General features: G+C 33.2%; 1 protein-coding gene across 1 annotated transcript in view; it reads left to right on the top strand.

Annotated features, from left to right (window-relative positions):
• LOC149805816 (transmembrane protein 72-like) overlaps nucleotides 1-13,999 on the top strand; it is a 67,227-nt gene extending 53,228 nt beyond the window's left edge. Inside the window, exon 6 of the mRNA XM_089950530.1 lies at nucleotides 827-13,999. Within this exon, the coding sequence (XP_089806656.1) occupies nucleotides 827-944 (118 nt within the window). The 3' untranslated portion in view covers nucleotides 945-13,999. The remainder of the gene's footprint in view (nucleotides 1-826) is intronic.
• Nucleotides 14,000-14,526: the final 527 nt, after the last annotated feature.

Below are 14,526 nucleotides of genomic sequence, written 5' to 3'. Positions count from 1 at the left end.
CTCTTGCATCTGTTGGCAGAGCTTGTTACCAGTCTCATTTTGGATTCAGTATTGAGTAAACCTGATAGACTTTAACCATCCATTGAGTTTTACTATTAGCAATATGCAGTTGTTAGTGAAATTCAGAGCATTTAAAAATAGTTATCAAATTCTATTATATTGATTACTGAAAATCACAGGTTTTAGGTTAAGATCTTCCCCTTGCAAAAATTACAAAAACCAGATCACTTTGGGTGCAGAAATATCAGGTTGTATCATGGTCCTTCCTACAATAAGTACCAACTTTTAATGAGCTGTTTTGCTCCAACAAAATGTTTGTGTACCTACCAAGTCAAAGTGGCCCCGATAACTATTTGCAGAGGAGCTGTCCTCTTCAGCTCACATGGAAGACGTCAAAGGTTATACAGTGCTGTACCTTCAGCAAGCTCAGGAAACATTTTTAAACTCCAAACAGCTATTGCCTCATTAAATATAAGAAATCCCAGTATCTTGATCATGATGGGGGAAGGGGGTTACATAACAATAGCTACCCCCCTCCCCAAAAGCTCATTCAGTGTACAACATTGGTTAAATGTACAAAGATTTTTTTAATGATATTTTGTAATACTTCATATATGCAGTCAAGACAGAAAAAAACATTCATGTATGTGATTTTGCAATGTGACCCCTTGTCACTCTGGGAATATGTAGTTAAATGCTTAGGGAGGTGTAGGTAGTTAACTGCTTAGGGATTTGCAGTAGCACGCCATTTCAGTTAGTCTGGTTTATGTTGTGGTGCATAAGATTTAACTTGATCCTACAACTACTTGAATCTATATATTTACAGGTTTGATGACCTTCAGGATGACCTTGATATAGGGGACACTGTGATAAACCCACATGGGACAATCTCCATAATGAATGATGAAACATTGGCAGAGCAACAGGATATACTAGAGTGTTAACATTAGATATCTTAGGAACTTGTAGATAGCTAAAGAAATATAAATGAATTTTCTGTGTGCTTAATGGATAAATGGACTGAGTGGGTGGGTGAGTGAGTGTGGAATGAGCAAATGCCTAATTGTGATGAATTGGATAAAGCTTTAGTGAGAAGTGTCAGTAATACATGTACCTAGTTAGTGGTTGCTAGTCCTACTGAATTTATCTTCAGTGTTCACCTGCGCTTGTCGCTGAAGCTAATATAAATATTCATTTTCATGTTGATCATTCACATGGAACATCATTGTATTCCCATGTCATAGGTTGATGCTGTGCATGGCTTAGTTCAGAATGAGAAGACAGATAAAAGAATGGTCCTTTGTATTATCAAAAGATGACCAGCTCTCCAGATACCCATAGCAGCTCTAACATCACATTCATTATGTATATTTTGTGATATCTGTTAAACTTTTTCCAAGTTTTACAGAATGCTTTAGGGTTATAAATATTGTTTTACTCAGAACTCAAACTGAAAAGCAAACAAAAAGTTTTTTTTGGAAAACAAAGTTTCAGCCTAATTGCGTACTGAAATATTAGAAATTTTTTATTGTTGGGTCCTGGCCCATGCTAGCATAAAATGATGTCAGTCATTCTGAATCTTGCAGAATATTTATTTATTGGGTGAAAATTTCACATGAATTACATTTATGAAATTCAGAAAATCCCCAAAAAATTGTGCAGAAAGTTTCTGTGGACACAGTTATTGAGAAATATACTTGAACACAATATCATGGAAAGATATTTATAATAGTTTCAAAATGGAAAAAACAAAACAATGAATTTTCTCAGTTGAAGTTTGAATGCTGTAGTAATTCCATAGGTTACAGCATAATAATTTTTTATGAAACCAGTTGAGTGATTTTTCAGGAATGGACAATATGTTTCAATGTGAATTGATTCCTTGATGATTAACAACATGGCTAAGCCATGTGCACATGATGTCAGCTTTCATTTTTTAACACTGCTGGTTACAGACCAAGCATTGGCAAGCTTATGGGTTGGCTTGTTGTCCATCACCTGTCTATTGTTTAGCACAAGTCTGTTATCACTGCTCCTCCTAAACTACTTGGAAGATTGCATTGAAATATGACACACATTCATGACATGGTCTAGTTGCTTATAATTGAAAATGATGCTGATTAGACATGTAGTATGGCTGCCACTGTAGCCATCTTAAAAATCTTGTCTCATCTTCTACTGAATAGACTGTGATATCAACATGGGGTCTTCACTGAAAAACTTCTTATGATGTCTAGTTAGTTCTAAATCATAATGTTGCTAATCTGAAATTCAATTTAGCTTCCACAGTAGTTATCTTGAAATTCTTGTTTATGCTTACTCCTCCAGAATGTTAAGTCATAACAGCATGGTGTTCCACTAGTAGACTTTTTATAGTATTTAGTTGGTTTTAAGTATAATTTGTGCCAATTTGATATTCAAAAATCTTATTGCTACTCATAGTCTTATCAACACTGGGATTTTTTGCCACAAGATTTCTTAGGATGTCTTGTTGTTACTAAATGAAAATAGGTTGACCTGACATCTAGTATGACCACCTTGTCGGCCATCTCGAAAAGCTCAATTATATTATTCATATAATAATAATAATCCTAAATGGTAAGTCATATAATCATGGGTTTTCTGCCAAAATACTATGATAAAATGTTGGTCCTGAATGAAAATGGTGCTGATCTGACTTCAAATATAGCTGCCACAATCAACATATTGAAAAACTTTGTCAAAAATTCTTTAGAATGGAAGGTCATGTCAGCATGGAGTTTTTTCGCCAAAAGTCTTATAATGGTGTCCAGTTTGCCTTAAATAAAAATGGTGCCAGCCTTACATCCAGTACGACTGCCATGGTGACGAATATTAAAATGTTGCTCAGGAAGTAAAAATGGTGTGTTTTACATCAAGGATGACTGCCATGGTGGCTAGTTTGAAAATGTTATTGCTTAGGAATTTCTTACATGTTTTTGACACTCAGCAGTTAAAAAGAAGAAATGGTCTTATCTTGAATTGATGGAAATTCTTTTCAGGCAGTAGAGTATTAGTTCCTTCAAAGGACTCTTTTTTATTGTTTTCATAAAGCAGATAATTTCAACAACCTTAAGATGTGAGACTGATGTTTATGATTAGCAGTTAATTAGGTAAATTAACTGAGTTATCAATATGGGTAAGAAACTTTATTTTACCACGAGATTGTTTGTTTCTTGTTTGTGCTTGCTGGTAGATTGAGCAAATATCTGTTTGTTGCTTTTTAAACTGGACTTAACAGCTTTTGTACATGAGCAGCGTTGAAGACAGCACAAAGAAATAATGGCATTTTTATTGTTAGTTCACTGTTAACAATTAATAGATGAACAAATTGTCAACTTCTTAAAGAATATACATTTTTCTAAAGTGTGATGATTGACTGTGGACAAATTGAAAGGAACACATGAAAATTGACAAATAGAAACTTTTAACATCTTTATTCATTCAATAAAAGATGCAATGATAAGACTTTTATTTTCTTAAAAAAATACAACAATTTTACAAATTATTAAACCAAGCTCTTCTTTAAGTTGGCAATAAAATTTATTGAGAAACTATTGTAAAATTTAGGAACCACATCACAATTATGTTAATTTCAGATTTGTAATATAATGAAGTGTGTTCTAGTAGGGCTTTACTTCTTTGTTTCAGTGCATGGTAGATATGTAATACTAGGTCAATGACTCAATAAAATTTGAGATGGTAATCTAAGGAACCTATCATTTTCAATTAGTTTGTTGATTTTAGAATGTATTGTTGTAAAGAAAAACATCTTTTGGACTACTTGTAACAGTACATTTCAGTATATTCCTGGCTATTTAAAGCAAGATTTTCTGTGCATTATTTCAATTTATTATCAATTTTCTACATTTTTAGTGATAACTTTTCTTGATGATGGGGCCAGTAATAGTTTCAAACCAATTCCAATCATAAGATAATGTACCAGTAAGTCCGATTTTAATTCCAATCAAGTGGTAATGTACCAGTAAGTCCTATTTCAATTCCAATCATGTGGTAATATACCAGTGAGACTGATTTCAATTCCAATCATGTGGTAATGTACCAGTAAGTCCTATTTCAATTCCAATCATGTGGTAATGTACCAGTAAGTCAGGATTCAATTTCAGATAATTTAATATGCAAACCCTGATCAAAGTTTTAAATATTTAAGGAACTTGTCCCTCAATCCGAGAATGGTAACTTTACTGTTATTTAATTTTTGCTGTTTGGCTCCACAAAAAATTTCTGTTTATGTTTATGGACCAGTAAAACATAATTGGGACCCATGGAAAGCACTTTCATCATGGAGTAGTCACCCATATAAGCAATTTAGAATTTTCATGTGAACTCTTTAAGTATTATCAGAGTTACGCTGACATATATAAAAATATATCTTCTGTAGGCCCATTTATATTTAAATTGAACATTCTTTTTTCTGACGTTGCATATTTAATAACAAAGCACTCAGTGATTGGAGCTTTAGATTATTCCCCAGTAATATTAAGTACATCTTTTTACATCTCTCATTTATTGATGCTGCATACCCCAGATATAGATCACTGAAATGTTTTGATTAATTATTTCTAATTTTTATCTTTTAAATTATATTTTGTTTTGTTTTGCTTTATTGGAATAATTAATATGAATTGCTCGACCAGTGCACTTAATGTTCACAATATCAATTGGGCAGCATGCAAGCATGTATCTCAGACTGTAAGTTATTGAGACTATAGTTACGCACAATATTACTTTGTCAACAAATATTTGTCCAAGATTATTATTGTGGTTAAATATTGATCCGCTCTAATATTTATTTCATTATTTCCAGCAGAGGACATGTAATGTTGTTCACATTGTACTTTGAGCCATTCAAAGAAGTATACAACAAGTCATATATTTGAATTTTGAAAGGGTCACGTTGTGTGCTATTCAGGTTATCTTGGCAAAGGAAAAATGAATTTTTATATTTACTCAAGGCTTATATAAATCTGAACAAAAGTTTACATTTTCAAAATGTGGAGATTTCTATTTAAAAACCTTTTTTATTCACTATTATGAAGCTGACTGCCAAGACAGTGCATGACATAATCCTATAAAATATGACCCTCTAGAGGTCATTTTGAAGGTTACTGTTTGTAAACTGATATATATCACAGTTTATTTGCATCTGTGAATATATATACAGTATATACCATTTGTACCATATATACTTGCTTATAAGTAAGTCCAACTACAAACATAATGGACTCTGACCAGCTGTCACATAATGTGTTGGCAGAGACCCATGTCTGCCAGTGCATCATGTAATGGCAGATCTGGGTTTGTGCAGTTTGCAGTTAAACCAGACTTGTAAGCAAGTATAGAACGGTACAAATGGTATTGCTACAAAGCATCTGCTTTAATACAATGCACTGGCAGATCAAGATCTGTGTTGAATGTTCTACTGATTACCCCTAACAAACTGCATAAACAGTGAGCTGTGCTTGCCCATTATGTGACAGCAAATCTGTCTGCATTTTGCAGTTGAAATGAAGTCTTAAGCATGTTATACAGTACATGTTTTGTTCTTGATGTGCTAAAGTATGTTTTTATGCCGTTACTGCTTGTGGCAGGGGCATTGTCATTTAAACATGTATGTCTGTCTGTCTGAGAAAATTGTTTGCCTAATTGTACAGCATCACTCTACATAGATAAAGATAATTTGGCAAGCATATCTGAAAAAATGAAAATTACGTGATTAAATAATATTTGGAGTGTGGACATTCATGTTTTATAAACACATCTTGTTGTATTTATTAACAGGTGCTGAATGTTTACTTGTCTTTTCATGTTACAAGTACATGCTAAAAAATATTGGGAATTTTAAGCCTGTGATTTGGATGGAGCTGTACCTTAGTTGGTAGAGCATTGTACATGTAATCCAGTGGTTTTTGGTTCAGTACCCTTCAATGCCAGCATGGGTCAGCTGCCACAATGTGTCCTTGGAAAAGCTTCCATTCCCTAGGAATGATATAACCAGTGATGTGCTAAAGTGCCATTGGAACCACCACTACCAAAAAAGTTTGTTATTTTGGGTTTAAAAAAAACTTAAATACTTTTGTCTTGAAGAGAAGGATACTGTATTGTTACAATTATTTTTTATTGCTGAAAGGTTTTGCCCTTTATTCTTTATTTAAGAATATCAGTCTGTTACCGGTGTAAAGTTTTTTTTATGTAACCTGTACAGAATGCTTTTTATGTTGAGAATCTCTTGTGTTATACATAATAACATGTTACTGTTTTCAGCATACAGCCGTAAAGTTGATGCAGTTGTCAATATAGTCGACTCAAACCATTAATCATCATTATTAAATATATTCTTATTTGGAATTGTTTTCTTATCATAATCTTGCAGTAAATACTATTAAGAACATAATTTTTAATGAATTTATTATGACCAACATGGAGACATATATCAAATTCTGAAAGAAAAAATGTATTTATACCACCATGATAGTGTTAGGCACACATAGTTTCCCTTGTCCAGCCGTGTGTTCCTTAGTTTAGATAGGTGTTAAGGTTATTTCAGGCACTGTTGTTGGGTTATCTGTATTCCATGAATATGTACCTAGCTGTGTTATCATGTATTATCACAAACTTTTTTGATTGTGAGTGTATTGGAGTTGAATCTGGAAAAATGAGGGAATTATAGATAGTATGAGGGAAACTGTCAATTTTTCCTGATAATCAGTGGAAATGGGAAATTTTCCATTTTTACTGATAATCAGTGGAAATGGGAAATTTTCCATTTTTTCTGATAATCAGTGGAAATGGGAAATTTTCCATTTTTTCTGATAATCAGTGGAAATGGGAAAATTTCCATTTTTACTGATAACAGGATGGAAGAATACATGCAAGATACCTTTAGTGCTTTTGCTGTACTTTGTATTCGGATACTGTAAAGTAGAGAAGATAGGTTGTATTCTTGAATTGACGTGTTATTGTATAATTAATAGATTACTAAACACACTGAACACAATTAACTTATTATGGCCGAGCATGTTAGTGGTTTGAGCATATAGAGTTGGCCTTGTCTGTACATTGTAACACATTGGTTAACTTTTGAATTCAGGTTTGTTTCATGCAAAGTGATGAGGCACCTGTGTTTTGCTAGTCTTTTGTTGATAATACCTAAAGGAGACTAGAAATCAATGGAAAAATACAATAATAATTAAATCACTGTAGGAGAAAATCTTATTCTAAAGCACCATTTCCAATCATAATGCCAATATTTAATTATTGATACACTTTCTGGGAGTTGAATTTCTGTGACCTCATATGCATAATTTCTGCGCCCATTCTGTTACTTTCATAATGTGACATCATAGTAGTGACTCCAGTATCCTGACTGCCAGTTGCTAGGGTTCATATCATGTGAAAGACCGTGCTGTTTTGCGATGCTTATGGGTGTACTAGCACACTGAGAAAAGTCTTTGGACTACATTTTTTTCTTCCAAAAGATAAAGGCATAAAGAAAGTGTGGATGCATTATTACAAGAGAGTTGATTTCAAATTAAGCACCATACAGCACTCTGTGCTTATTATATTTCTCAAAGGAATGTTACAAGAGGGATCCTGAAAAAATGTCTGTTCTTTGATATGCAAATACTAGTTCAAGACTAAAAATTGGCACTATTCCATTCATACCTTTGGCTATTCATCAGAACTACTGCTTTGACCTGACAAATATATTAGTCCTACCCTAAATAAACCAACATATCCCAATTCGTTAACCATGAGCATGTTTAAATTATTTGGGAATGCCTAAATATGTCATTTTCTCTGTATATCACACTACAGTGGTCAAACTCTAAAGAAACATTATTAGAGGGGACTGTTATTAGACAATAAGTATACATGCATAATGGTATTATTATTATTAGACAATAAATATACATGCACAATTGTACTATTATTAGACAATAAGTATACATGCATAATATTATTATTAGACAATAAAGGTACATGCATAATGGTACTATTATAATTTGATAAGTATATATGCATAAGGGTAGTATTATTAGACGATAAGTACATATGCATAAGGTTACTATTATTTGACAAAAAGTATACATGCATAATGGTACTATTATTAGAAGATAAGAATACATGTATAATGTACTGTTATTAGAAGATAAGAATACATGTATAATGGTACCATTATTAGACAATAAGTATATATGTAAAATATACTGTTATTAGAAAGTATACATGTATAATATGATGAAGGTAGATCTAAAATCAAATTGGTGTTTGCCATCCTTCCTCCAACTCTGTCAGTCTTATCTTGATCATCACTCAAGATTGAGACTGCAGAGAACTCTCATCATCATTAATGTTAACAATGGAAGAGTCATCCATAAGTGTTTCAGATTGGTACAGCTCGATGTCTTTCTTGTTCACCATGTTTTTGTTTAATTTCTGAGGACCGGCTAGTATTGCGTCATGGGACCATGTGATCTGTTGTCTCATCAGAACTTTGAAAAACTCTGCAATTTACGGAATAGTGGTATCTTCTTCACAATATAATTACTATATGCCCACGATATTTTTTATAAACATTACAGTCAAATTAAAATTTATAGAGAATTACATACATAAAAGGAGATGTTTTATTTCTAGTCTCCTTTAATACCTGTCAATTATCATTGGTTGAAGTTAATCATTTAGCTCAGAGGTTTGTAATCATGACACTTTCCATGCTTATACATGCTGCATGTCTTTGTTTTCCAATTCAGTGTTTTTGGATATTTGTGACTTAGTTATTCGTTGTTGGTCTTCTGGTCATTTTTTCCAGTCAAGATCTGCATTAAATAATACTTTGTTTTTCAGCTGATGAAATATTGTTCTGCAACTGGAATAGTTAATGTGATGAATAGATTTTTTTTTGATTCATGAATTTTATTCAGTCTGATAGACATGATTTTTTTTCTAACCGCATTGGCAGCATTGTCTTTGTCAAGAGTTTGTGAAGCTTTTTTTTTTTTTCATTTGCATATATTTCCTAAACCCTTTGATAGATTATTGTCATACTTTGCTTTGATTATTTTAAAGCCAATACCATTCTTTCTTTTAAAAAAATGTTTCCTGTCCTGTCTAAGTTAAGAAATTGTTATTTACATATTTTTTAAAAAACAAAGATACATAAACAAAATGGGGAGAAAATTTAGTGGATTAAATAACACACAATGCAGGTAGTTACCAGATGGAATAGTGCCCTTTGCTGTGGTTATGTGCTACCATAATTAACTTAAATATTTTGACCTTCTAATTTTCTGGATGCCATCTTTTCCAAATTTGAAATAATTTGAAATTATGCACTATTTCTGGACACCAAGCAAGTTCTTTTTTTTAAATGCTGAAGAAAAATCAAATGTTGGAATATAAATTAAAGAAAATGTTTCCTATAGAAATTGCTTTGACTACTTTAATTATCTCAGATTAACAGAAACTGTTGTGAGTAGTCAGCTAAAATGCTCCACAACTAGTGGTCAGGCAGTTCCCTTAACAGAATCACAGACTTGTTAAGGTAATGATATAGCAAATATACAACTGTTCATCAGAAGATTATGCGGGAGGTTGCCGGTTCAGACCCCAGCCGAGTCATACCAAAAACATAAAAATGGTGCTTGCAGCTGCCTCACTTGTCTGCGGCATGATGCCCTAGTGCACTATAAACTGCCACACTGTAGACATCATAGCGATATGACTGAAAAATTGTTAAAGCTACATTAAAAGTCCAAATCACATTTACACATACAAACATTAGAATTCTTTTGGCAGAATTAATAATTGATCCGTTTGATAAGTGTGCAAACAATGGTTATCAGTGTTGACTTGAGCTGACTGTGATAGAATGCTTTCATTTTTCACCACAATACAGCATACAGAGAGAGACAAAGCAGTTGTGTACATCGGTTCCTGTTCTCATTAAAGTGAAATAACTGGTGCTGTATCAAGTGTTTAAGCATGTACTGGTATGTGGGTTTTTAGTTCTACAGGTCATAGACCAGAAGAGGTTATAGGACAGGCTTTGTTTGTCCATCTATCCAGCCATTAGCACAAGATCATTATAGCTACTCCTGCTTAAGTAATTATGGTCTTGCTATGAAACTTAACACACACATTCATCCCATGGTCTAGTTGGTGCTAAACAAAATGTTGCTGCTCAGACATGCAATTTGACCATCACAGAGGCTATCTGGAAAATCTTGTTATTGCTACTTCATCTGAATGGGTGGCCATATCAACGTGGGATTTTCACTAAATGACTTCTTATAATATCTATTCTGGGATGAAAATGTTGCTGATCTCATGTCCAATATGACCACCTTAGCAGCCATCTTGAAAATCTTGTCACAATTCATCCTTTATGGATGGTCAAATCAATATAGAGTTTTACTAAAAGACTTTTTATGATGTCTCATTGGGTTAAATCAAACTGGTGCTGATTTCAGATCAAATATGGCATCCATGGCAGCCATCTTGAAAATCATGTTATTGCTATTCATCCTGAATGGATGGTTGCATCAACATTGCTTTGCACTAAAAAAACTTCTTATGATGTCTAGCTAGTTCTGAATAAAAATGGTGCCAGTGAAATCCAATATGGCTACCATGGCAGCCATCTTGAAAATTGTGTTATTAGTGATGCATAGCACTGGTGCCAACCAGTCCTAACACTGACCTCAATGCTGAGCGTCAAGCGAGGCAGCTGTTAGTACCATTTTTTAAAGTCTTTGGTATGACTCAGCCGGGGATCAAACCCACTACCTCCTGCATCCAAGGTGGACACTCTAACCACTAGGTCACCGGAGCAGTACAAAAAAAGTATAAAAAAAAACCATCCTAATATCATCTGCAAAAAATGGAGATGCAGTTATTTAGGCCACAACACTAACGGTGAAGGGAAGATGGTACTTGGTTGACAAAGACAAAATTAATTTCATTCGTAAATCAAATGACATAGGTATTTCTTGATTGTTCTTCATTTTCATGCCTTGGCAAGCAGAAGTTTGTAAATTATTATTCAGGTTTCATAAATTTCACACCAAATGAGAATTTTTGTCACAAAGCAAATTTTGATTTTTACTTGTGAAATGTGATATAGTTAAATGACTGAAGTACATTTTAACAACTTGTTTGTTGCACATGAAGTACATTTGAATGCCTTGTTTGTTGCACATGTATTATGTTTGAATGCATTGTTTTTTGCACATAAATACATTTTAATGTGTTGTATGTTACACATTTATTTAACATAAAGCTAATGTGAAGTACATTTTAATGCTTTATATGTTACACATGAAGTACACTTGAATACTTTGTATGTTACACATGAAGTACACTTGAATGCCTTGTATGTTACACATGAAGTATACTTGAATGCCTAGTATGTTACACATGAATTTCACCTTAATGTCTTGTATGTTAAATATGAAATAAATTTCATTGTGTTATTCATCTTTCATAGAGCTGATGTGAAGTACATTGTAATTCCTTGTATGTTAGACATAAGTTCATTTTAATGTTTTGTATGTTAGACATGAAATACATTTGAATATGTTGTATGTTCACATTCATCTTTCATACAGCTAATATGAAGAACTTTTTAATGCCTCATTTGTTGTACATGATGTACCTTTGACTTCCTTCAATTTTGCATATGACATGCATTTGAATGTGTTGTATATTACTGTTGTTTGTTGTTGTTTTGGCTTTAACACCATTTCTCTGTGCAAGATATCAGCCAGTATAATTGGTGGAGGGTGAACTCTGGGACAACCCTGGTAAGAATCACTGACCCACAGAAAGCTACTGGCAGCCTTCTCACCCATGTTGGCTGATCCTGAGATGTGGACCCACACTGACAGCAGTGAGAAGGCAGTGATCAGTAAAGTTGTGTATTGCACATGAAGTAATGCTTTGTATATTGCACATTCATCGTACAGCTAATATGAAGTACATTTGAATGTGTTGTATGTTGGACATGAAGTACATTTGAATGTGTTGTATGTTGGACATGAAGTACATTTGAATGTGTTGTATGTTGGACATGAAGTACATTTGAATGCCTGGTGTGTTACACATGAAGTACATTTGAATGTGTTATACAGTATGTTATACTGTCATCTTACATACAACTAATATGAAGTACATTTGAATACCATATACCGGTATGTTATAAATTCATCTTATGGCTAATATGAAGTACACTTTAATGCCTGATGTGTTACACATGAAGTACATTTGAATGCCTGGTGTGTTACACATGAAGTACATTTGAATGCATTGTACAATATGTTATGCTGTCATCTTACATACAACTGATATGAAGTACATTTGAATGTCATATATGTTATAAATTCTTCTTATGGCTAATATGAAGTACATTTTAATGCTTTGTATGTTGCACATTTTACATACAGCTTATAGTAAGTACATTTGAATGCCTTGGATGTTACACATGAAGTACATTTGAATGCCTTGGATGTTACACATGAAGTACATTTGAATGCTTTTTATGTTGCACATTTTACATACAGCTAATAGTAAGTACATTTGAATACCTTGGATATTGCACATGAAGTACATTTGAATGCCTTGGATATTACACATGAAGTAAATTTGAATGTGCTGTCTGTTGCACATTCATCTTACAGCTAATATGAAGTAGATTTGAATGCCTTGTATGTTACACAGTTGTCTTGCATACAGCTAATATGAAGTACACTTCCATGCTTTGTATGTTAAACATGAAATACATTTGAATGCCTTGGATGTTACACATGAAGTACAGCTGAATTCTGCTGTCTGTTGAACATTAATCTTACATACAGCTAATATGAAGTACACTTCCAAGATTTGTATGTTACACACGAAGTACATTTGAATGCATTGGATGTTATACATGATATACAGCTGAATGCACTGTAACACATTCATCTTACAGCTAATGTGAATTACATTTGAAAGCTTTGTATGTTACTTATGAAGTACATTTTTGAATGCCTTGGATGTTACAAATCTTACATACAGGTTCTTCCTCCACCATTAATACTGGCCGCCATGTATAGCCTATCGTGTGCTGAAAAATGGCGTTAAACCCTACAACAACAACAACAACATACAGCTAATATGAAGTAATTGATGAAACATGCTGATTATATAATGTGATAATTGATATTTCAGACCTATTTTAAAAAACGTATTCATAACATTTACTTGAAACTTCAAAACTGAAATATGCTTTCTACCTGTTAAATACATGTATTACTGTAAAGTCAGAATGCTTTTACTCATGAAGTTTTTTGTCTTGTTTGAGATTTTAGTATATGTTTTAGTTCTGAATATTTATATGAATTACAAGCTACATGTAGATCTGTTAGTAAACTGGCATAGGAACACATTAGGACAGTGTCCTGGTTTTGGCTTCTTTTCTTAGGGATATTTGGATTGAGATAATAGAAAAAAGGGACACAGTTTTTCTATGCTTAGACATTGTTTACTGACATTTATTTTAGTCTGGATTACCGGTAGCAGCCTGTGTTCATAATGAAATAATTAAAAATTACCTTAAAATATGACACTGATGTATGTATAAGTAAATGTATTGTGTTTCAGTCAGTGTATTGAAGGAAATTCATGCATGCTTATATTAGGAAGTTTATTTGTTCCTAGATGCTTGTTGTTTACTATCTGTATGTCCTGTTGGTAAAACATTATGTCATGGAAACTGGTTTACAAATCGAACAAATATTATGTTTGTATATTACTTCGTTAGGATACCCTGTTTTCTTTCAGTTTCCCAGCTCCAAGCAATTTTTTTTTCTTCTTGAATCTCTGTGCTTGATGGTGTGCAGTGATGCAATTTATTCCATATAAATAAATCAAATTTATGTGACAGCTGTCTGACTTTAAATTAAAGATTGTGCTACTTTAATCTGACTTGCTTCCTATCTGTTTCTTTGCCATGAGTAATTTGACCCCTTAATTCCTGAGATTAACTTCAAAGGCACAATATGACAGAAGCGAAACGGTATTTAAGAAATATGAACATAAGGTCAGAAGTTTGTTCTTGCTTTTGACATTGACAATGACCACTGACTGGGATGATCTGGAATCATCAGATTATGTACATGCTTGGAGAAAATATGAAACTTGAAATGTGTTGCCTGACTGAAAGGAGCAGCATTAAGTGGTGGGGGAATGTTGATTTGAAGGACATGGCTGTAGCTAATATTTTTTAATTTAGGTTAAGGGTAAACAAATTAGTGAAAAGACCAGGAACCTAGGATGATCAAAATGATCTCTGGTGAATCACTGTATAAGCAAGGTTGATTGAGACTGTCAGATTGAGTATCAAGACATAAAGACCTTCAGAAGTTAAAGAGCTTAGACAAAACGTGGCATACAAGAGCTAATTTTGTGTCTAGGGTGGAGGCAGAATGCATAACCCAATAACTTGAT

The sequence above is a fragment of the Sinohyriopsis cumingii genome, chromosome 2 (assembly GCF_028554795.1).
Source record: "Sinohyriopsis cumingii isolate HCF-2022 chromosome 2, ASM2855479v2, whole genome shotgun sequence".
In the NCBI taxonomy this organism is placed as follows: Eukaryota; Metazoa; Mollusca; class Bivalvia; order Unionida; family Unionidae; genus Sinohyriopsis; species Sinohyriopsis cumingii.
The sequence above is the reverse complement of the archived record's forward strand: the minus strand, read 5'-3'. Positions and strand labels throughout refer to the sequence as shown.